This window comes from Panthera onca, chromosome A1 (genome assembly GCF_046562875.1).
Source record: "Panthera onca isolate mPanOnc1 chromosome A1, mPanOnc1 haplotype 2, whole genome shotgun sequence".
Classification (NCBI taxonomy): Eukaryota; Metazoa; Chordata; class Mammalia; order Carnivora; family Felidae; genus Panthera; species Panthera onca.
Window position 1 is genome coordinate 127,867,868 of NC_138339.1, and position 24,643 is coordinate 127,892,510.

Consider the following 24,643-nt stretch of genomic DNA (forward strand, 5'->3'; position numbering starts at 1 on the left):
TACATCAGAGCAGAAATGTACCAAACAAAGCCTACTTAAAGGATCAAGACAACCAAAGTTTCTCATCTCCCTATTATCATTGTCAGTTTCAGTGTATTTATGAAGACAGCTGATTCTTTTCACTGCAGAATAGGATAGTGTGTCCACCCAAGTCTTCTGCAGTCAAATCGGAAAACCACTTAATTATAGATTTCACTTCAAAGTGACTTTGTTCTTCAAGCATAGAGAATACTGACAGATTTTAAAGCCTGACTGTATTATTTCATATTTTTTTCTCAAACTAGACTGGAGTTAGTTCACTCTAGTTTTACTTAACATGATGATCCTTTTTCTTCCTTTAAAAAAAAACAAAACAAAACAGGTGTGGGGATGGGTTCTAGTTCTATGTAGTATTTACTTCTGAAAAATTTTTTTGATGTTAAAAAGATCATTATCGGGGCGCCTGGGTGGCGCAGTCGGTTAAGCGTCCGACTTCAGCCAGGTCACGATCTCGCGGTCCGTGAGTTCGAGCCCAGCGTCAGGCTCTGGGCTGATGGCTCGGAGCCTGGAGCCTGTTTCCAATTCTGTGTCTCCCTCTCTCTCTGCCCCTCCCCCGTTCATGCTCTGTCTCTCTCTGTCCCAAAAATAAATAAAAAACGTTGAAAAAAAAAAAAAAATTTAAAAAGATCATTATCAATGGATTTATAATGTCCCTGCAACACTTAGTCTTGTGAAATTTTAAATGTAGCAGCCAAAATTTCAGGAAAAAATGAGAAAAATGTATTTGAAACACAGAAGTCTTTATTTTACAAAATTTACTTTACCTCTGCAATATTGTCTCATCTTATTTCAATCCACAACAACTCAAACATTATTGGCAGCAAAGGAAAAAAGTATCCAATCAAATATACGTAGATATATTTTGATTTGAAAAATACAGTATTTCAGAGTTGCATGTTTGATTCTCTGCTGTGGTCCTTTATTTTGCTATAGTTGGTTGAAATCACAGTGAGAACATATAATCATCACATTAGTCCACAAACCTAATAGAAAAGGAAGGTATTACACATTCTCAGGTGTTCGGCATTATCATGAATTTCCTTAAAAATAAGTCAAATATCTTCATTTGTTCATTTATTTACTTGTTGTTGTATATGCAAGAGGAATTCATAATATGATAATGCAGATTCTGTTCTGTCTTCTACCATGTTTTGAAGGAAGTTTGCTTTCATTGGACTCTCATCCCTTAGGAATAAAAGACAAAAATATATACGTTAGATAAAATGTAATAGTAAAATAAACAGTGGATTTGTCGTGAGGCTTTTAACATACTTTTTAAAAAATATATATTTATTTTAAAGAGTGAGAGCACGAGTGGGGGAGGGGCAGAGAGCCCAATGTGGGGCTCGAATGCACGAGCCTGAGCTCAGGATTCAGGTCCTAAGATCGTGACCTGAGCTGAAGTCAGACACTTAACCAACTTAACCAACTGAAACACCCAGGTGCCTCTTAACATACTTTTACTAGTAACTGGATATAAAGCATAATTTAGTAATATTTATTGAAAATTCTTTTTCTTTTCTAAAGGGTTTGCATAAGCAATAGGTCACATTTAACTATGATTCAAGACAGGTCCTTGCAAAGCTAAACACATTGTTTCACTATTAGTAAATGAAAAATTCAACTTACCTTATCACATAAAGTATGGGGAAAAATGGTCTCTGCTCTCTAAGCCAAGAGATGAATGCTATTATTCTGGCAGATTCTGGTGTATCAAGCTCCGGAAGGTCTGTCTATTAAACAAATATCAGCAATATACAGTTTACTTGAGTCATATATCTAATGCATCTCAAAGTTTATCATGTATATGAATCACCTGTGCTGAACGGCACATATTGATTTAGGAAGTCTCAGGGAAGGGGTCTGGGAGTGTGTATACCACAATTTTCTAGTAGGAGCTAGGCAAACTTCTTTTTTTTTTTTTGTATTCTCATTTATTTTTTTAAAATTTACATCCAAGTGAGTTAGCATATAGTGCAACAATGATTTCAGGAGTAGATTCCTTAATGCCCCTTATCCATTTAGCCCATCCCCCCTCCCACAACCCCTCCAGTAGCCCTCTGTTTGTTCTCCATATTTAAGAATCTTTTATGTTTTGTCCCCCTCCCTGTTTTTATATTATTTTTGCTTCCCTTCCCTTATGTTCATCTGTTTTGTCTCTTAAAGTCTTCATATGAGTGAAGTCATATGATAGTTGTCTTTCTCTAATTTTGCTTAGCATAATACCCTCTAGTTCCATCCACGTAGTTGCAAATGGCAAGATTTCATTCTTTTTGATTGCCGAGTAATACTCCATTGTATAGATATACCACATCTTCTTTATCCATTCATCCATCCATGGACATTTGGGCTCTTTCCATACTTTGGCTATTGTCGATAGTACTGCTATAAACCTTGGGGTGCATGTGCCCCTTCGAAACAGCATACCTGTATCTCTTGGATACATACCTAGTAGTGCAATTGCTAGGTTGTAGGGTAGTTCTAATTTTAATTTTTTGAGGAACCTCCATATTGTTTTCCAGAGTGGCTGCATCGGCTTGCATTGCCACCAACAATGCAAAGAGATCCTCTTTCTCCTCATCCTCGCCAACATCTGTTGTTGCCTGAGTTGTTGATGTTAGCCATTCTGACAGGTGTGAGGTGGTATCTCATTGTGGTTTTGATTTGTATTTCCCTGATGATGAGTGATGTTGAGCATTTTTTCACGTGTCAGTTGGCCATCTGGATGTCTTCTTTGGAGAAGTGTCTATTCATGTCTTTTGCCCATTTCTTCACTCGATTATTTGTTTTTTGGGTGTTGAGTTTGAGAAGTTCTTTACGGATGTTGGATACTAACCCTTTATCTAATAATGTTGTTTGCAAATATCTTTTCCCATTCCGTCGATTGCCTTTTCGTTTTGCTGATTGTTTCCTTTGTGGTGTAGGAGCTTTTTATTTTGATGAGGTCCCAATAGTTCATGTTTGCTTTTGTTTCCCTTGCCTCCAGAGATGTGTTGAGTAAGAAGTTGCTGAGGCCGAGGTCAAAGAGGTTTTTGCCTGCTTTCTCCTCGAGGATTTTGATGGCTTCCTGCCTTACATTTAGTTCTTTCATCCATTTTGAGTTTATTTTTGTGTATGGTGTAAGGAAATGGCCCAGGTTCATTTTTCTGCATGTCGCTGTCCAGTTTTCCCAGCACCACTTGCTGAAGAGACTGTCTTTATTCCATTGGATATTCTTTCCTGCTTTGTCAAAGATGAGTTGGCCATACGTTTGTGGGTCCATTTCTGGGTTCTCTATTCTGTTCCATTGATCTGAGGGTCTGTTTTTGTGCCAGTACCATACTGTCTTGATGATTACAGCTTTCTAATACAGCTTGAAGTCCGGGATTGTGATGCTTCCTGCTTTGGTTTTCTTTTCGAAGATTGCTGTTGCTATTTGGGGTCTTTTCTGATTCCGCAAACTTTTTTTAATGTTTGTTTATTTTTTGAGAGAGAGAGACAGAGTCTAAACTGGGGAGGGGCAGAGAGAGAGGTACACACAGAATCCAAAGCAGGCTCCAGGTTCTGAGCTGTCAGCACAGAGTCTGATGTGGGGCTTTAACTCACAAACCGTGAGATCATGACCTGAGCTGAATTGGATGCTTAACTGACTGAGCACCCAGGCTCCCCTAGGGGTACACAAACTTCTTAAAGGGTCAGACAATAAATACTTTTGGCTTGCAGGTCATTTGGTCTCTTTTGCAATACACAACCCTACCAATGTTCCACTAAGTAGCCACAGACCATACATAAGTGAATGGACATAGCTATGTTCCAGTAAAACAAGAACAGGTGGCAGGCCCTCTTCGGCACACTTTATTGAGCCCTGATCCAGAAGAACATCCTACCTCCTCTCTTCATTTTATTATGGCATCTAGAATTAATTGATTCATTCAGGAGTTATTACAAATATGAAAATTTCTTTTTTTGTCAATGTTTTTTCTTTTTTTTTTTAATTGTGCCACCCAGGTGCCCCAATTTCTTATCTCTTCATTACCTAAAATGCCTAATCAACCAGAACAGTAATTTTATTTAAAGCCTGAAAGCTAGAGCTTATCCCAGCATTAATTCTGAGAGATATTATCTTTTATTTTTTTTAATGTTTATTTATTTTTGAGAGAGAGTGCATCAGGGGAGGGGCAGAGAGAAAGGGGGGCAGAAGATTTGAAGCAGGCTCCGTGCTATCAGCACAGAACCCAATGTGGCGCTCAAATTCTCAAACCTCAAGATCATGACCTGAGCCGACGTCAGACACTTAACTGACTGAGCCACCTAGGCGCCCCAGATAGGTCTTTTAAAATACATGAATCTCCCGATGACTTCTGTGAATGGAGTTAAACCCATAAATATGAAAAAGCACTGACATAAAACACATATTCCAAAGTTGGGACAAACAGATAGTAGGGTCTGAAAAATATGACACTAAATAATACCATGTTATAATTAATTCTAACTTTAAAACTGAAACTTATCCAAATGCTTTATAGCTTAACAAATGCTGTCTCACGGATCATTTCAGTTACTCCTCTATAGGCAACAATATTCTTACTTTACAGATAAGGCTGTTAGTGACTTGTCCAAGGTGACAGAGCTATTGACAGAGTTTATTGTTATTTTCTTCAATAGTAAATATTAATCCAACTGACACTGATCACAAGTTATTTGCTTGTGTGGCAATTAGATCAGTTCTTACTCTAAAGCAGCAGTTAAAAGGACCTTGTCATAGATCAATGAAATCACTTGCCAAAAACACAAAAACACAAAAACTACAACATTAACACTAATTCTAGAAAACTATTTCTTTTTTTTTGGGGGGGGGGGGCATTAACTAAATTCATTACTTTCTTCCTAAAATAGTCTATTGTCATAGACACATAAGAACAACTAAGTCATTGATGCAAAATAATCCAAAGAATGCCTTTAAAACATAAAATGACTATTTTATGTTCCCAATTAGAAGGGAAACATAATCTGTGGCAGCATTTTATTTTCTGGAAAAACTTTGATTTAAAATGGGATGTTCATGATTTTGCCACATTTGAAATGCCCTTTAAGTCTACTATAATCACTCTAATAAATTCTTACCATAGTTTGTGGAATTAATGCATAGTTTTGAACTCCTAGAACTCGGCTGAGAAAATTTTGTCCACAATTTTTTCCAACCCAAAGCATCAATACCTGGGGACAGGAAGAAAATTATTTTGAGATGTGCATTTTAACAGTCTGCTGCTGACTAACCTTTACCACTGAGTATAATTTTGTGTTTTTTTTAAGTTTATTTATATATTTTGAGAGCAAGAGAGCATGAGCAGGGGAGGGACAGAGAGAGAGGGAGACAGAGAATCCTAAGCAGACTCTGTAGTCAGCACAGAGCCAGATGTGGGGCTGGAACTCAGGGAACTGTGAGATCATGACCTGAGCCAAAACCAAGCGTTGGAGGCTCAACCGACTGAGCCACCCAGGCACTCCCAGCACTGAGTATGATTTAAAAGATCAAAATAATAAATATGGTTAGTGAAATTGTACTGACTTCAAATGAACTAATAATAATCAGTTTTAAGCATGATGAGACATTTTATGCTTGGCATGAAAAGAGGCTATGAAGGGAGAATGTGGCTCACACAAAAATAGAGATTAAATAGCATATAATCTGCCCCCAAAAAGAAGATATTACAGGGAATGAATGTGTACTAGTACATGGAGGGAATGATCCAGATCAGTCAGACTAACTCACAGAGCCTGCATCCATGAGGAAAGCTCCATCCCTGCTCAGCTTCTCCACGGAAAGCTGAAGAATAGGCGGCTGAGGTATGGTGCGATCATTGATGTTGAGTGCTCCCTGAGAAATTAGACAGAAAAGTTAAAGCTTTTATTTTTTATTATTTAAAAGACTATTTTTTTACCATTTATTTATTTTTGAAAGAGAGAGAGAGAGAGAACGAGCAGAGGAGGGGCAGAGAAAGAGACACAGAATCCCAAGCAGGCTCCAGGCTCTGAGCTGGCAGCACAGAGCCCCATACGGGGCTTGAACTCTAGAGCCATGAGATCATGATCTGAGCCGAAGTCAGATGCTTAACCAAATGAGCACCCCAGGTGCCCCCAAAAGTTAAAGCTTTTACTAGATAATAATTGAGAACAAAATACCCCAATAATTAGACAACGGCTAACAGACAAGATGGGTTCCTTCATGTCAAAGGAGAATAGCTAAAATTTTATTTTGTTTTATTAAAGTTTATTTATTTTGAGGGAGAGAGAGCACACAAAACCAAGAATCAGACACTTAACCGAATGAGCCACCCAAGCATCCCAGAAAAGCTAAAATTTTTATCAGGCCAAATGATCATTGAGGAACAAAACTAGTCAACACAGCCTGAGTTGACAAGCCCACATAAAATTCAGGAAAATTTGCTGACCCTGCCACAAATCTTATCACACCCTCCAGCAGCTGCCATATCCTGAAGCTGCTACCAGAAACACTAAATTGTATCCTGCTTGTCAACCTGCTCCTGAAGTCGCAGTTTGGGACCTCAGTCTGACCAACTCCTAATAAGAACCCAGAACTTGCAGTTTGTGCCTACGTAACCCTGAGCTGAAATCCTTCCTCCTTCAGAGTGTACTTCTGTTTGGAAGGCTGCATCTCCTGGTTTGTAAAGTGTTTAACACTAAAGCTTTCCCTGGCCTCTGACCAAACCTTTGAATTCCAAAAATTTTTGTTGACATGGTAATCTGGAGTCACAATTAAAATTTTAATTCCAATGTTAATTCCAAGACTTTGAAACTTACTTAGGTAAATCAGTTATTCGTATTTAAATATGAAGAAGATGAAGAAATATTTATCACTTATCTAAAAAAACCCCATTGTGAATTCCAATAAAACCAAATTAACTTCTGATTTTAACTATTATAAAATACAATAAATGCAACTAATATCTATGTATAATTAGTTAATAATAATGGCTGATTGTGTGGCTTAAGTCATGTGTACATAATGAGGGAGGATTAAAAGCCCAATGCAAATGATATCTTAATGGTTCTTTTCAGTTTGACATATCTTTTATTTATTAAGGCCAGAAATGGAAGTTTCTCATTTCTAATAGACATACTGTTATCTGAAAACACAAACACACCTTTAAATATTCATAACTTAATTTTTGACCCAAAAATTTTTAACCATTTAATCTAGGTACTTGATTAAACCTTAGAAGGAGGAAGTAAATAAAATACTGACCTATCAAGAGGTATTTCCCCTCTAGCCATGAGGCTTTAATTCTAACAGGGACTATTAACCATATTACCTTAAGACTTCTTGCCTTAGGGCATGTGAAAAGCAGGAGAAAGACCATGCACTGCCTCAATACAGCTATTTAGAAATTTCTAGAGGTTTTCAAATATGAAAGAAAAAAATAATCTTGACTTTTTTCTGGTGGGAAAGAAAAGAAGCTATCAGTGGCTCTGTTTTCTAGTCTTCTAAGTAAAGGCCCATATGAAAGAATGAGGCAATGCAAAGACTCCTCAAATTTCATATGCAATTTGTCCTTTATATATGCAAGATCGTAAATTCTTTAAGCTTTGAAAGGTTTTTAACCAAAATATTGCTTCCTATACACACACACACACACATATACATATATATATACATATATATATACATGTATATACATATATATATGTGTGTGTGTGTGTGTACATATATATATCCTAACTTGATCACAATTTTATTTATTTTTTTTTTTTAATTTTTTTTTTCAACGTTTTTTATTTATTTTTGGGACAGAGAGAGACAGAGCATGAACGGGGGAGGGGCAGAGAGAGAGGGAGACACAGAATCGGAAACAGGCTCCAGGCTCCGAGCCATCAGCCCAGAGCCTGACGCGGGGCTCGAACTCACAGACCGCGAGATCGTGACCTGGCTGAAGTCGGACGCTTAACCGACTGCGCCACCCAGGCGCCCCTATCACAATTTTAGAAAGAAAGATTATGATTTGATATTTTCATGCATCTGACTTTAACTCAGGTAAATAATAATATCTCAGTGGGAACTTCAAAAGAAAGAAAGGGGAAAAAAAAGGACAAATAATGTTACAACTTAAATATTTTTTAAATCAATAATATTGCTGCACTAAACACTGACCTGGGGTTTTCAGATATAATTTCGCCCTCAGGACACTCCCTTCAGATCAATTTGTTTAAATAAGTAAATTAGATAGGCTTTACATTTAGGAGATTCGCTTTAGAGATTTGTCTTTTTTTTTTTTTTTTAATTTTTAATGTTTATTTATTTTTGAGAGATAGAGCGGGAGGTGGAGAGGGGGGAGGGGGAGACAGCGAACAGAGAGAGAGGGAGACACAGACACAGAATCTGAAGCACACTCCAGGCTTCAAACTGTCAGCACAGAGCCCGACATGGGACTCGAAGTAAGGAACCGCAAGATCCTGACCTGAGCTGAAGTTTGACACTTAACCGACTTGAGCCACCCTGATGCCCCTTTACAGATTTGTCTTAAACAAACTTAAGGAAATTTATTACTTCAATATCTTAAATAATAATTTAGTAAGAAAAGAGATACTATCTCATGAGCTTCCCCAAACCAAAATTTCCTTACAAAGACTTAGCGAAGGAATAAAAACTTTCCTCATTTCTACAATGGACTCAATATAATTAGGCTTATAAACCTCCAAGAAAAAGCCACTAAAAAAGCAATCAATCTTACCTCATCTGAAAGATTGTCAACTCTATACAAACTGGGATGAGTTGTGAGCATAAGGTAGACCAATGGCTGATTTTTCACTTGACACATGGCAAAAATGCGTTCATCTAGACGTGCGTTTGTCCCAGTCTGAAACGATTTCTATAACAAGAAACCACCCCCCATCCAAAAAATGGGTATTTAACAACAAATATAAACAAAGCTTTCCAACTCAGATGTTAAAAGAGTATCTTCAGACAGAATTAGCAAATTTACTGTTAATTATTCTTTTAAAAGTATCTTTTTTAATTTTTTTTTTTAACGTTTATTTATTTTTGAGACAGAGAGAGACAGAGTATGAACGGGGGAGGGGCAGAGAGAGCGGGAGACACAGAATCGGAAGCAGGCTCCAGGCTCTGAGCCATCAGCCCAGAGCCCAATGCGGGGCTCGAACTCACGGACTCACAGACCGTGAGATCGTGACCTGAGCTGAAGTCGGACGCTTAACCGACTGAGCCACCCTGTCGCCCCTAAAAGTATCTTTTAAGAAGTCACACAAATCTATTAAATTGTGGTTATAGCCCCACCTGGAAGAAATTAATTACCTGACCATGGCAAAGTCACTGGATCTCTCTGTTTCCTAATCAGTGAAATGGATCTAAACACTCTACCATAGAATGATGGTGACATAAAAATCTAAATAATACCATGAGAAGGGTAAGGTTATATTGCAGATGAAAAAATGAAAACACAAATGAAGGACCAAAGACCTGTGTTTTATAAATGCTGGGTGATGACTAATGGTGGTTAACTATCCTTGTTTCTCCTTCAGTTATATAAACAATACAATAAAGCTTACAAATCAGTTAGGAAAAATAATAATACAATAATGCAAATGAGGACAGTTACTTAGCAAAATAAAGTTAATAAGTAATGAGTTTTAACTGTTTTTTGTTTTTGTTTTTTCCCACAGGTGATTTTATTAAAGCACGGGGACATGATCCGTGGGCAGGAAGAACTGCTGAGTTGTAACTGGTTTTTACTGTAGTGAATTGTAACTGATCTATTAGCTTCATAGAGAATACTAAAAGTTTCGAGGTAAAGTTTTAAGCATTCCTGGGGTACCTGGCTGACTCAGTCAGTAGGAGCATGCAACTCTTGATCTCAGGATTCTAATTTCAAGCCCCAAATTGGGTGTAGCCATTACTTAAAAAAAATAAAATGTTTAAAAAAAAAAAAAGGTTTTAAGCATTCCTATTGATGGAAAGTAGTAGAAAGAGGCAGAGAGCTAGGAGCAATGAGATTATGCCTTAAAACAAGTGTACTAACTATAAACAAAGGAAGCTGAAGATCAGAAAGGCTCTTAAGGCTTTTTGTTGTTGTTGTTGTTTAAGTAATCTCTACACCCAAAGTGTGTCTTCAACTCACAACCCCAAGATCAAAAGTCACATGCTCTACTGATCGAGCCAGCCTAGGCACTCCAAGGCTCTTAAGATTTTTTAAAGTAAGCTCTGTGCCCACTGTGGGGCTCATATCCATGAGACCAAGAGTTGCATACTCCGCCAACTAAGCCAGCCAGGCGCCTCAAGATTTTTTAAATTAGTATGTTGATAGTCACTAAGAAAGAAAAAAGAATATTATGGGAAATGGAAGAAGGAAATTTCATTTATTGATTCAACAACTACTGAGAGCCTGTTATGTACTAAGAACTGTTGTTCTAAGTGCTGAAACAAAGTGGTAAACTTTTCAAAAAAGATAAAAATCCCTGTCCTTATAACTAAAAAATCCTAGTAAGAGAAGAGTAAATAATAAATAAGCAAAATACTGATATGTCAGTGTTAAATGCTTTAGAGGAAAAATAAGGGAGGGAAGACAGATAAAGAATGTAGGTTAGAATGGTAACAGAGTGTTGCACACTAAATGGGGAGGTAAGGGAAGGCAGGCCTCAGCGAAAGGACAGCATTAAGGAAAGACCTGAAGAGGGAAAAGCTCAGATTTTTAAATGTTAAAATTTAAGTATTTATGTAATTTCTATGTATTTACATTATATTCAGAAGTAGAAATGCATAATTTGAGTTAAAGAAACTAGAAGCTGATCCAAAAGCCATCCTATTAGGGTAAGTGGGTTACCCTTCTCACCTAAGAAGAGATGACATACACCAGACAGGTAGATCCTGGAGTTCAGAAAAGTATACAAATTGACAAGATCCAGAGTAGTTTTGATCAGTTTTGAAATCTGGGATGTAACCCTAAGTGATTTATTAACATGAGCTTTTTAATAAAACTTACAAGGGAAAGTTACAGGAAGTACATAAGCTTGGACATTGGATTTTGTACTCTGGAAAAATAAGTCTCCTCCACCAGCCCAGAGTTTCCTTTCTTTTTTGGAGAGCGGGGCAGGGGGAGCCGGTGGTATGGGTAAAGGGCAGGCAGGGGAGATCATTAAATAACAATATCAAATGAAAAACTCTACAGGACCATAGAAGGAAAGGCAACTGCTAGAGAGATAACATTTGAGCTCAAACACAGTAAGAGGAAAGTGCAATGCAGCCCATGGCACAGGTATGAGAAGGCATAGCTAAGATTTAGTAGTATGTGGCTGAGATACTGTAGGGAGCAAGAAAAAGCCAAAAGAAGAGTTTCATGTGTGACTTCTTGCTCTAGCAATAAAAGATTGTTTCGGAAAACTGATCATTACTTACATCACTTACATCTTTGATAACTTAAGTGAATACCTTGTGAACATCTCTTACAAATAAGGCACACCCTTTAAATCAGTATTTTTAAACTTTTTTGGGTTACAAATTTTTTCAAGGTTCCAATAAAAGCCAGGATCCCTGTGCTTAGAAAACTTAACTGGCTTAAAGTTATACATACAATGTTTAGTGGTTCACAGGATAAAAACTTGGGCTAATGACATTATTGTGTTAGTTTCTGGGTTTAACTCTCTTACCTGTTTAAGGAGAGCCAACACAAAGAGTGGGAAAAGCCGCAAAGAAAAAGGAACCATGAGTCCAGGCTGCTGGTTACTTAGGACTGAAGAACGATAAGCTGAAAGAGAGTCTATGACGGCATTCACTAGGGCATCCCGAGCATCACTCAGACTGGCAGTCACAGACCTGTCAACAGCTAACAGATGGAAGGCAGGAACAAACAAGAGAGAAGATAGAAGTTTAGCTATCCCACTTCTATCCCACTGTTACAGATAGAAGAGATGTTTTTTTTTTTATTATACAAATTCCCTCTCCAATGTATCACATACACAAGGAGACAAGCATAGTAGCTCAAAGCACATCGTCTGAAGAGTCAAATCAAAGTTGGCTGAAATGCTTCTCTATTTCCTAACTGTAAGACAAAATGGCAAAGAATCTAACCCTCATGAGTATGTTTCCTTACCTGTAAGATGGCAAAACTGTTCTTTGTTCAATCTAAGATGTTATTTTGAAATATTCTTTCTAAATAAGTTCTACTCCCAATGTGGGGCTTGAACTCATAACCTGGAGATCAAGGGTTACAAACTCAACCAAGTGAGCCACCCAGGTACCCCAAATCTAAGATGTTATTAGTAGTAATCCACCATTTTATTTACATACTACAGAAAAAGAAAAAAGTCTGCAACTAAAGCACATGCTTTCTTCACAGAGAATTTTACCCTATATTTATTGCAAGAGCTCTTAGCTACTTAGATGCCTCTCATCACCTGTCATGCCACTCTGTTTACATGCATTTCAGCATACTGGAAAAAAAATTTTTCCCCTGAAGGAAAATTTAAACACTAAAAGCACATAATTGTTTTAGAGAGTTCTTAAACTACAACTAAACTAAATTCATGGGGCACCTGGGTGGCTCAGTCAGTTAAATATCCGACTTCGGCTCAGGTCATGATCTCACGGCTGTGAGTTTGAGCCCTGCATCAGGCTCTGTGCTGACAGCTTGAAGTATGCTTCAGAATCTGGGCCTCCCTCTCTCTCTCTCTGCCCCTCCCCTGCTCATGTTCTGGCTCTCTCTCTCTCTCTCTGTCTCAAAAATAAACATTAAAAAAAGTTAAGGGGCATGTGGGTGGCTCAGTCGGTTGAGCGTCCAACTTCAGCTCAAGTCATGATCTTGTGGTCCCTGTGTCTGAAACCTGCATGAGGTTCTGTGCTGTTAGCTTGGGGCCTGGAGCCTGCTTTGGATTCTGTGTTTCCCTTTTTCTCTGCCCTTACCCTACTTACACTCTGTCTCTCTCAAAATTAAGTAAATAAACATTAAAAAATAATAAATTAATTAACTAACTAACTAAATTTATGTTGGGGCACCTGGGTGGATCAGTCGGTTAAGCATCTGACTCCTGATTTCGGCTTATGTCATGATCTCACGGTTCTTAAGATTGAGCCCTGCGTGGGGCTCTGTGCTGATGGCATGGAGCCTGCTTGGGATCCTCTCTTTCCCTCTCTCTCTCTCCCCCTACTCCTTGAGCTCTCTCTCCCTCAAAATAAATAAGCTTAAAAAAAAAAACACCTCAATTCATGTGATATCAAAAATACAATCAATACTGGGGTGTCTGGGTGGCTCAATTGGTTAAGCGTCCAACTTTGGCTCAGATCATGATCTCACGGTTCGTGGGTTCAAGCCCCACATCGGGCTCTGCCCTGACAGCAGAGAGCCTGCTTGGGATTCTTTCTCTACCTCTCTCTCTCTCTCTCTGCCCCTCCCCACTCCTGGCCTCTCTCCCTCTCTCTCAAAAATAAACATTAAAATACAATCAATAAAGTGATGTTATTAACTGCTATAACCAAATTTGTATATAGCCAAGAAAGAATAAAGACCACTGTCACCTGATCAACAGTTAACTCTTAAGACTTCAATTGAAGACATCCTGATTTTAAAGATTTTGATAAAATCTTTATCAAATGTGAAAAAAATTTATAAATTTTTTAAAAAAAATTTATAAAATGTGAAAAAATGTCCATAATGCTATCAACCAAATTTAGTAACAAAACCAATACTTTTTGTGAAGCAAACCATTGTGCAGATTTTTTCAAACCTACAAATACCACCTAATATATAGTTCTTGCTGATGATAATAAAGATAATATTGGTCATACTGTTAGTAAAAAGTATTAGTTGAACAAAATATAAAGGCAATGACCCTCAAATTTCTTAGGTCACAATCTTTTAACTTTTTTTTTTTTTTTTTTTTTAACGTTTATTTATTTTTGAGACAGAGAGAGACAGAGCATGAACGGGGGAGGGGCAGAGAGGGAGGGAGACACAGAATCGGAAGCAGGCTCCAGGCTCCGAGCCATCAGCCCAGAACCCGACGCGGGGCTCCAACTCATGGACCGCGAGATCATGACCTGAGCTGAAGTCGGACGCCCAAACCGAATGAGCCACCCAGGCGCCCCCACAATCTTTAACTTTCAACAGCATATGAGACTAACTAAAATGGGGTTGGCCTTCATCAGGCTTTGTTAAAGAAAAAATTTGCTGGGGCACCTGGGTGGCTCAATCAGTTAAGCATACAATTCTTGATTTTGGCTCAGGTCATGATCTCACGGTTCATGAGCTAGAACCGTAAGATGGGCTCCTTGATAATGGTGTGGAGCCTGCTTGGGATTCTCTCTCCCTCTCTCTCTGCCCTTCCCTTGCTCATGCGTGCTCACTCTCTCTCTCTCAAAATAAACTTAAAAAAAAAAAAAAAAAAAGAATTTACCAATAGGAAATTAAAAAAAAAAGTAATCACCCTTATCATAGACAGATTTGAGTTTGAAGTAAATGGACCAAACGACATCTTTCCTCAAGGAGAAAAAAAGCAAAAACAACAACAAAAAATCAAGGAGGCAACTAAACTATGTCTGAGACAGAAGTAAAGAACTGAAGGTATGAATAAATAAATTCTAGCTCAGGTGATCTGGCCAAGAATGCAAACTTATGTGTGAAAAGTAAACTGGTTTTCAATCTCAAATTCCATGACTCCAAGAATAATGATCTTTACATAACTTCACTGTCTCTTGCAATCCAAGTTACAGACCTCATAAGAAAGCTATTAACCTTTAGTATTGAACATTTAGTAAAATATGGTTATTTAAATTCACCACAAGCAGATTATAAAACAGGAAGCAGTTTAGTAGTTGCCTAAAGCTGGTGAGGGATAAAAAGAGGAAGTGGGCAGTTACTGCTGATGGGCATGAGGTTCTTTTTGGGATGATAAAAATGTTCTAAAATTAGATTGAGGTGATGGCCATACAATTCAGTAAATATATCATAGATAATAGAGTTGCAGACTTAAAATAGGTTAAGTGATATGGCACATAAATTATATCTTAATAAAGCTGCTTAAATAAAAGAAAAAAAAAGTTCCTTTCATTCAAGTAGTTACTTAGGAGGCATACACAGAATCCAAAACAATGAAACCTTTAAAGTTAAGTATTTATTTTTTAATGTTTATTTATTTTTGAGAGAGAGACAAAGAGCATGAGCAGGGAAGGGGCAGAAAGAGAGGGAGGCACAGAATCCCAAGCAGGCTCCAGACTCTAAGTTGTCAGCACAGAGCCTGACGCAGGGCTTGAAGTCACTAGGCAGGAGATCATGACCTGAGCCGAAGTCGGACACTTAACTGACTGAGCCACACAGATGCCCCTAAAGCTAATTATTTCAAGAAAAATAAGGGGTGCCTGGGTGGCTTAGTCGGTTCAGCATCTGAATGCTGATTTTGACTCAAGTCATGACCCCAGGGTCATGAGATGAGCGCTGCACAGGGCTCCCTGCTGACTGTGGGGCCTGCTTGGGATTCTCTCTCTCTCCCTCTGTCACTCTCCACCACTTACGCTCACTCTCTCTCTCTAAAGGTAAATTTAAGAAAAAATTTAAAGCAAAATAAAACTCTCCAGATTTTTCTAATGTTATTATCTGTGAAGTATTTACAATAGGTGATAACAATTCTTACCCATATTGGCCAATAACCCTGCAATTGCTTGAACATCAGCTCCAAGAAAGACTTCATTCAGAGTTGAAACTACAGGCAAACACAAAGTATGAACACGAATTCTTCTTTCACCTTTGGGGAAAACATATAAATGACAGTAAGGGACAACTTATATTTAAAAACTTGTATGCAAGTCTCTTGGAAAAATCACTTCTTTTCAATTTAGAACCAAAAAGATTATTTAATAAGCAGAAATAGTTTCAAAGCCTTAATGAGTAAAAACTCTATTAACTTTTATTTCTTTCATTTTTTGACTATAAAATTCTTTTTGTTCAAGTTATTACTGAAAAGGAACCATAAATTATGGTAACATGTTCGCTTCTTAAAAATTTCTTTTCTAAACCTTTTGGTTACTTTCTTTCTTTTTTTTTTTTTAAGTTTATTTATTTTGAGAGAGAGAGCACAAGTGGGGAAGGGGCAGAGAGAGAGAGAGAGAGAGAGAGAGAATCCCAAGCAGGTTCCTCTCTGCCAGTGCAGAGCCCACTTCAGATTCTCTGTCCCCCCTTCATTTTCGCTCATGCTCTCTCTCTCTCCCAAAAATAAACTTAAAAAACACTACCTTCCACATGTATTCTAGAGTCTGTTTTGATATTTAAAGCCTAGAGAAATCTTATACTTTCCTCTTTAACCACAGAAAAAAATTTAAAAGAAATCGACTAATATATTTTTTTTGGTAATTATTACCCACAATAATAAAAATCAATAAATACAGAAATAAAAATGAAAACCTTTTGGGAAGCATCAAATATCAAGCTAATTTTTAAAAATTTTCTAATCAGCAAGATCTGGAACACTAAAGTAAAAGAACAAATAAAAAAACTAGAGATGATATCCATATTACAACCTATATGGACACATGAAGACCAATGAACAGGTACATATAAGGAGCTCATACAAATTACTTTTAGAAAGAAGAACTATCTGCAATAAAGGGTAACACTGTTTAGATTTTCTATTCTAGACCAGAATAATGATAGCCAAAAGAAAACATATAATGTTTAGCCTATCATATCAGCAACAATAACTAAACACACACACACCACACACACACACAAAGGCTAAAATGAAAAGGGCACTTGGTAAGACCACAGATTGGTAACATCTTTCTGAAAAGCAACGTGGAAATACCAAGATTTTTTCTAAAGAGTAAGCCTTACACTAAGTAGACTCTCAATAAGTATCTGTTAAATACGATTGGTTAAGGAAAATAAAAATCACACATCTTGGCTTTACCAAGGATAGCAACAAATCTCTTAAGATCAGAAATATATTCTTTTGGTTTAAGAGAAATGAGTACCTCCAAAAGTAAGGGAGATTATTCTAAGCCAATGAATACGTGACCAAATTTTAAAAATTTCCCTTTGCTGTAACACATTGTATTTATAGTTAACAATACTGGATTGTAGACCTAAAAATCTCTTAAAACATAGATCTCATGTTATATGCCTTTGCCACAAAAACAACAACAACAATCCACACCTCCCCCCACTCAAAACACCCCACCTTACCTTTGCTGGATGTATACAAGAGTGCAGACTGAAAGGAAACCAACTGAGTGTCAGTAAGACTCTCTTCCACTGACATCTGTACTGCATACCCAGCATCTGGGTTTACATTAGGCAAAGACAGTAAGTCTGTTGACCGAACAAAGAAGTTCCCATGGAAGGTATGAATGGAAAGACCTAGAAGAGAAAACTTTATCAAAATCGTTTATATATTTTCATTTTATCCCTGTCACTTATCAGACTGGCAGAGAGTAAATCTAAAGGTTTAGATGTGATACTGTGATTTATGATAAGAATATATACTTGATCTTTACCCATTTCTGGCAGAGAGCTCCTAAACTCTTAGAATTTCCTAAGTGGTGAGAGTCACAAAGGTGTCTCTTGCTATGTTGATGGAGTGACTTTTGGCAAGAACCTAGGTAACCTAAGGATGGGGGCTGGTTACCAGAGGATCCAACCATGTGATTAGAAGGCTGGAACTTTAAGTTCAACCCCTACCCCACCAACATCCTTCAGGGAGGGGAGAGGACCTAAAGGACGATACAGTCACCAACCGCCAATAAGCTAAGCAATCATGACTATGTAAATAAGCCTTCATAAAAACTCAAAAGGATGGGGTCCTTCGGAGAGCATCTGGATTGGTGCCCACATGGAGATCTGGGAGGAGTGGAACACTCAGAACATGGAAGCTGCAGAAGCTTCATGCCCTTTGCCTTCTCCATACCTTGCCCTGCACATCTCTTCCATTTGGCTGTTCCTGAGTTATATCCTTTTATAAAAAACCAGCAATCAAGTAAATAAAATGTTTCTCTGAGTTCTGTAAGCTGCTCTGTAGCAAATAAATTGAACCCAAAGAGAGGGTTTTAGGAACCTCCAATCTATAGCCAGCCAATCAGAGCACAAAAATAAACAGAAACCCAAAGAAGCTACTGTGGTAACTAACTGGTTATGAGTGACACTAATAGCTGAGTTGTTTGAAGACGTGTCAGCCTTATACAAGTGTTATTTGATACTTTACTTAAGATGTTACATATGTTTTATTACCAGTTGTTTCACTCAATCATTTTTTCTTTTTATTACAATGATAATAGAGAACTCCATTTGGCAAATGGTTTGACCAACAGATTTCAGTATCTATCTAGTGGACAGGTTGTGGATCTTTATCTTTTGATATCTTTTTTTTTTTCTTTTTGGCTACATATTTCATATAATCTTTCCACTGCAAAAAAAAAAAAAAAAAAAAAAAAGATTGAGTCCAGGGTGACTCAGTCAGTTAAGCGTCTGACTCTGGTTCAGGTCATGATCAGGCTCTGTGCTGACAGCTCAGAGGCGGGAACCCGGTTTGGATTCTGTGTTTCTCTCTCTGCACCTCCCCCACTCACACTCTGTCTCTCTCTCTCAAAAATAAATAAACATTAAAAAAAATAAGTTAAAAAAATGATTGCTTCACACCTCTTAAAGAACAACATTATTTTAAAATTTGAATGAAAGATTAGAACCAGGTTGATAATGTGAAGGAATAAAATATCTGGAATTATTTCCCATTTTCCTAAGAGAATAGTTATTATCATTTAGCAGTCACAGGCATTTATCCTGAAAAATACACTGGATTAAAGCATTCTGAAACTTTCAGACTATTTCCAAAGCAACACTGAGGCAAGGTTAGTAGCAGTGCAGATAGAGAAGAGCACAAATAAAAAGATCTCCTATTTGTAAGATCAATGGTGGGGATGGTGGCACAATAATGAAAATGTACTTCAAAACAAAACAAAACAAAACAAAACAAAACAACAAAAAAAGAAAATGTACTTAATGCCATTCAACTGTATACTTTTAAATGGTTAAATAATAAATTTTGTTATGAATATTTACTGTAATTAAAAAAATAATTGTTTTATTAAAAAAAACACCTTTCACTACTACTGTTTCTGTTCAAGACATGGAATAAAAATCCATGCCTATTTTTGGTGGGGCGTGGGGGAGAGGAGGGATATGATTTTTAAAAATTAGATATAATTCACATACCATAAAAATTACACATAGGGGTGCCTGGATGGCTTAAGATGGTTAAACCTCTAACTTCAGCTCATGTCATGATCTCACGCATTGTGAGTTTGAGCCCCACCTTGGGCTCTGTGCTAACAGCTCAGAGCCTGGAGCATGCTTCAGATTCTGTGTCTCCCTCTCTCTCTGCCCCTCTCCTACTCACAATCTCTCCCTCTCTCTCTCCCTCCCTCCCTGTCTCTCTCTCTCTCAAACACAAACACTAAAAAATTTATAAAAATTACACATAAAGTGTACAATTCAGTGGCTTTTGGTATATTCAAAAGAGTCTCCATTTTATAATGTTTCTTCTCCATTCTTTTTTTTTTCACCTAGGCTCCACATCCAATGTTGGCTTGAATTCACAACCATGAGATCAAGAGTCCCATGGTCTACCAACTGAACAAGCAAGGCACCCCTTATCTGTTATTAACTGCATATTCCATCAGTGTAAGTAAAATATCTTAGAAGAGCAAACATGAAATAAGACTAGCTGAAAATGTGTATTTACTGGTATCAAAAGCAACATTTCTATGCATATGTTAAAAAATAAAAGTCCCACCTTTCGTGCACCGAATCCTCATGACTGCCTCAAAGCCAATCTTTCGAGTGAGGTATCTCTGTAGTTCCTTCTGTAATTTCTGTACTTGTACTGGGTTCTGCTGATGGTGGTAAGAGGGATAGTAATAGACACTACCTGCTGAATACCGAGAAATACAACCTGGAAGAGAACACACACTTTTAAAAAATCCTGCCATTAAGTGCTACGATTGCACCAAAAAAACTACTGGTATTTGAATCAATTCTTCCTTAGCCTTCCAAAGTATTATCAGAAAAGAAAATTTCATTCTTTTAAATAGTATAAAAACGTCTCTATTATAAATATTTAGAGTAGAAGACCAAAAGGTTTATAGTAGACTGATTAACTCTCCCAAAGGAATAAAAATCCCTTCACTTTGTCCTCTATTTGGAATATCATCATATAAATACCATTTTCACATTCATTTGAAAAAAAAATAGTCATGAGGAAGAACTTACCCAGAGAAGCCAAATCAGAATACTGTCCACTAAGAAGGAATAAGTCAACGGCTACCTGCTGACCAGAACAATCCAAGGCTAATTTCTTATAGAAGTCAGTGGATGGTGTCAAGTGAATTTCCTATTAATAATAAATTATATAAAGAAAAATTTTAAATTAAATTGTCATAAAATTTTTATGTTTTTTAAAACTTTATTTATTCATTTATTTTGAAAGGGAGAGCTCAAGGGAGCAGGGGAGGGGCAGAGAGAGAGGGACAGAGAATTCCAAGCAGGCTGCACAAGGTCAGCACAGAACCCAATGTGGGGCTTGAACCCACGCACAAACTGTGAGATCATGACCTAAGCTGAAATCAAGAGTAGGACACTTAACTGAATGAGCCACTCAGGTGCCTCTAAATTGTCATAAAATTTTAAAATCTATCTATATATACCAAGATGTTAACAGGTAGCCTTGGGGGTAGTCTAAAAAAATCCTTTATTTTTGTAATACTTTTTCACTTTTTCAGTAAAAAAACATATACTGCTTAACTATTTTCTATTTTGTTTTACCTTTATTTTTTATCTTTTGAGAGAGAGCAAGTAAGCGAGCGAAAGTGAGCTGGGGAGGGGCAGAAAGAGAGGAGAGAGAAGATGGAAGTGGGCTCTGTGCTGATAACGGAGAGCCCAACGCAGAGCTCGAACTCATAAACTATGAGATCATGACAGAGCTGAAGTCAGAAGCTTAACTGAGCCACCCAGGTGCCCCTATTTTGTTTTACTTTTAAAAAGAAATATACCTATTATGCTAATTTCGGTAATCGATTTAATGTTTACTATGCTGGAAACTGTTCTAAACAATTCATGTGTATTATCCATTCAGCCTTTTGAACTACTATAAGAAGCAGGTAACTACCATTATTTTCAATTTATAAATAAACATAAGGAAAGAGAAGGGCAAAGAAATTAACTACTCAAGTTCATACATCTAAAAAGCAGAATTTAGGGAGACAGACTCCAGGACTGACACCATAATTGTAGCACATGGCAACTCTCATCATCTTTTGAAAAATACTCATCTCAAATTAAGTTTATACATACAAGGTGTTAAAAGCAATTCTATGGCAATCAGTATACCAAACTATGACTACATTTTAGTGTTTATCCATGTTCTACTTTGTCCCTAGAAGGCATATTCCTTAGCTGCCAGACTTTCTCATCAAAGGCAGGCTGCATTGTGAGTAGCATGCTAAAGACCCAACAGTAAAGTAAGAGTCAATCAGGTAGAAAATGTAATAAAATGGAAATTATGACATAAAAGAGAAATGCTTTATCTATTTCCTTATACTCCCTACTCTCCACAACTGAAAAGTAAATGAGAAACAAGCTTTGTGGTCAAAGGGACAGAGCAGAACACCACCATGTACAGTAACATACATGTGATGACACCCTCACCTTAGCAGAAGACCTTTGGTTGGGCTCCTCTCGCGGTCTCAGGGCTCCCACTCCAAGAGTAGGAAGTTGTGTTTGAAAGACAGACATTCGACCACCAGTTGGGGACATCAGCTTAAAGGCAGCCTGAAGTGCAGGACCCAAGGCACTCTGCGTTTCCAGGGTCTTGGTGAACATTTGTGGCAAAGTTTTCAGTAAATCTTGAACAAGCTTGTAAAATAAAGCAAGAAAACTCAAAGGTGTTACAAGTAAAATTTTTTTTCACAAAAAATCAGTAACTAATACAGTAGACAAGACACCGAGTTGTGATGATGGTCAGAGAATCTACAGACAGTACAGTAAACAATGAAGTTGGTCAAATGACAAGAAAGCCATTTTAAGTCAACATTATAAATTGGCAAGCAAGACAAATCAAAATTGGGGCCTTACAGTTCTTGCACATGCAGTAGTCCAGCAAGACTATAAGTCCAAAATGTATCCAAAAGAACCATCACAGGTTAGAGATTTGTTTTATTTTAATGCCATGAAACATGGCCTTCTCAATCACCTCTACACACATTATTCTTTGCAGTTCCAAAGCAAGTTTAACTCTTCCCTATTGAAAAGTCTAAGATAGCCAGTAAATTTGCCAACTAGTAATACCACTACAAAAGAAAAACAAAATGAAAAACAACTACCTATTCAGGTTTATTGTACAAATAAGGAGAGTCAAAGGGAAAAAATGTACTTCACACTATGGTGAAGTCACTGTTGCCAACAGCTAAGACCATAGACTTGCTAGTTAAAATGTTACCCCTACGGCATATATGCATGTACAGGGTAGACAACATCCCCCCTTCAGACACATTCTGTTCACCTCTCACTGTATTATGTCATGGCAATTTCCAGGCAGGTAATAAGTTTCTTCTGAACTGACCCCAATGACACTCTGTGAATCAGAAAAGCAAAGGGCACTGAAAGCAGCCTAGCTAAAGTGCTTCTATGTAGTGACCAGAAGCTTATCTGAGCAACCCTCCCAATTTCCCAAATGGCTGGCAAGGCAGGTTTCCTTCAGGTTTTCCTCCTATATGCAATAGGCTTATCTTCTACCCTATTACAAGCATCTTGCTATATTAGACTTAAAAGCCATCAGTTCAAGGGTAAACTCAAGAGCTGTTCATCTGATGAATTTTAACTAACAGCAAATATAAAATGTTACACGTCTTAAAAATACCTCAGAAACAAACAAAACTTTACTTAAAGTTCATTTTGAAAATATAATCCTTCAATATTATAATTAAGTATGTCAGATAGGAAAATGTGCCTTACCTCTTTACTTTCATTTAAATTTACTAATAAGTTCTCTGGCATAGGTATAAAAACATCTGAAAAATAAATAAATATTTCTTTTAAACAAAACTTAATTGTTAAAGATGTTCCAAATACTTAACACTGATACAATTAACTGTCCCCATATTTAAAGAAAAGCCACCTTCTCTACTATTACATATACAGCAGTGTCTACCCATGTTCAAAAAGCCACCAAAGTAGCATTTATTTAGGTATTTACTGCAACTTATCTGTTACCATGTATAAGGTAAATAGCCTCCTAGAAAATATTAGATCATATTAGATCATATTAGAAAATATTGATCTATAAGCACTCAGTAAGGGTTTGCAGAAGTGCTCTGCTTCTTAGGTTAAAGACACAGTTTAGAATGCTACTTTACATTCTTGCTTAGACCTGGAAGCCAGCATTCTTATCATTAAAAAAAAAAAAAAATGTTGAATAAGATGACATACAAGAAAGCTGTCTTTACAAAGAAGTAACATAGCCCACCAACTGCTCTGTCATTCAAAAAGGAGATACTCTCATAAATGAGGCCCCCACCAGTGCCTATACTTCTGAAACTACAAAATCAATTACATCAGAAGATAGGCTAACTGACCACATCAGATGAGCTCCTCAGGATTGAAATTTATTGTTACTTAGGAATTAAATTCTCTTCCTTAAAAATGGAGCAAATGGGGAAGGGAAATGTCGGTGGTGGTGACGGATTATGAGAAGTCTCACTTTCTACATTTTGGTACTGTTTGTGATTTTTTAAAAAAAGGCTCATTACAATCTTTGTAAAAAGTAATACCAAAAAAATAATGTGAAACATTATTTACTTGACCTGTCACATAAAAATTCTGTTTAGATTTCTTCTTTTTTCTTTAGAACTAAAAAACGTTTAATAAAAATTTTACAGAGATACAATTCACAAAACATGGGGGCGCCTGGGTGGCTCTGTTGGTTGAGTGTGCAACTTTGGCTCAGGTCATGATCTCACAGTTCGTGAGTGTGAGCCCCGCGTCGGGCTCTGTGCTGACAGCTCAGAGCCTGGAGCCTTCTTCAGATTCTGTGTCTGCCTCTCTCTGCCCCTCCCCCCACTTGCGCTATGTCTCTCTCTGCCTCTCAAAAATAAAGAAATGTAATATAAAAAAAAAAAAACAATTCATAAAACATAGAATTCACCCTCGTAGAAGATACAATTCAGTAATTTTTTAATATGTTCACAAAATTACACAACCACCACCAGTAATTCTGGATCCTTCCCATCATCCCGAAAAGAAATGCCACATGAATTAGCCGCCATTCTTCATGAACCTGACAACTCTCACAGCACTAGGCAGCTGCCAGTCTGTCTCTGGATGTGCGTACGCTGGACACATCGTACTAACAAAGTCACACTATGAGGTCCTTTGTGACTGGCTTCTTACACAACAAAATGTTTTCAAGGCTCGCCCATGTGGTAGCATCTATCAGTACTTTATTCTCTTTCATTGACAAATATTTCATTGTATAGATACATTTTTTTGTTTACACATTCATCAACTAATGGGTATTAGGGTTGTTTCTCCTTTTTTGGCTATGTTGCTATGAACATTCACAT

General features: G+C 37.3%; 1 protein-coding gene across 2 annotated transcripts in view; it reads right to left on the bottom strand.

The window, feature by feature from the left end:
- Positions 1–760: 760 nt before the first annotated feature.
- The window catches only part of SEC24A (SEC24 homolog A, COPII component), a 69,049-nt gene continuing 45,166 nt past the window's right edge, over positions 761–24,643 (bottom strand). For both annotated transcript variants that reach the window (XM_078450925.1, XM_078450920.1), the window contains 12 exons: positions 23,037–23,092; positions 21,732–21,938; positions 20,298–20,418; positions 19,822–19,980; positions 17,220–17,393; positions 15,673–15,783; positions 11,698–11,873; positions 8,769–8,906; positions 5,792–5,896; positions 5,143–5,235; positions 1,669–1,772; positions 761–1,224 (listed from right to left, as the gene is read on the bottom strand). In XM_078450925.1, coding sequence (XP_078307051.1) covers positions 1,110–1,224; positions 1,669–1,772; positions 5,143–5,235; positions 5,792–5,896; positions 8,769–8,906; positions 11,698–11,873; positions 15,673–15,783; positions 17,220–17,393; positions 19,822–19,980; positions 20,298–20,418; positions 21,732–21,938; positions 23,037–23,092 — 1,559 coding nt within the window. In that variant the 3' untranslated portion in view covers positions 761–1,109. The remainder of the gene's footprint in view (positions 1,225–1,668; positions 1,773–5,142; positions 5,236–5,791; positions 5,897–8,768; positions 8,907–11,697; positions 11,874–15,672; positions 15,784–17,219; positions 17,394–19,821; positions 19,981–20,297; positions 20,419–21,731; positions 21,939–23,036; positions 23,093–24,643) is intronic.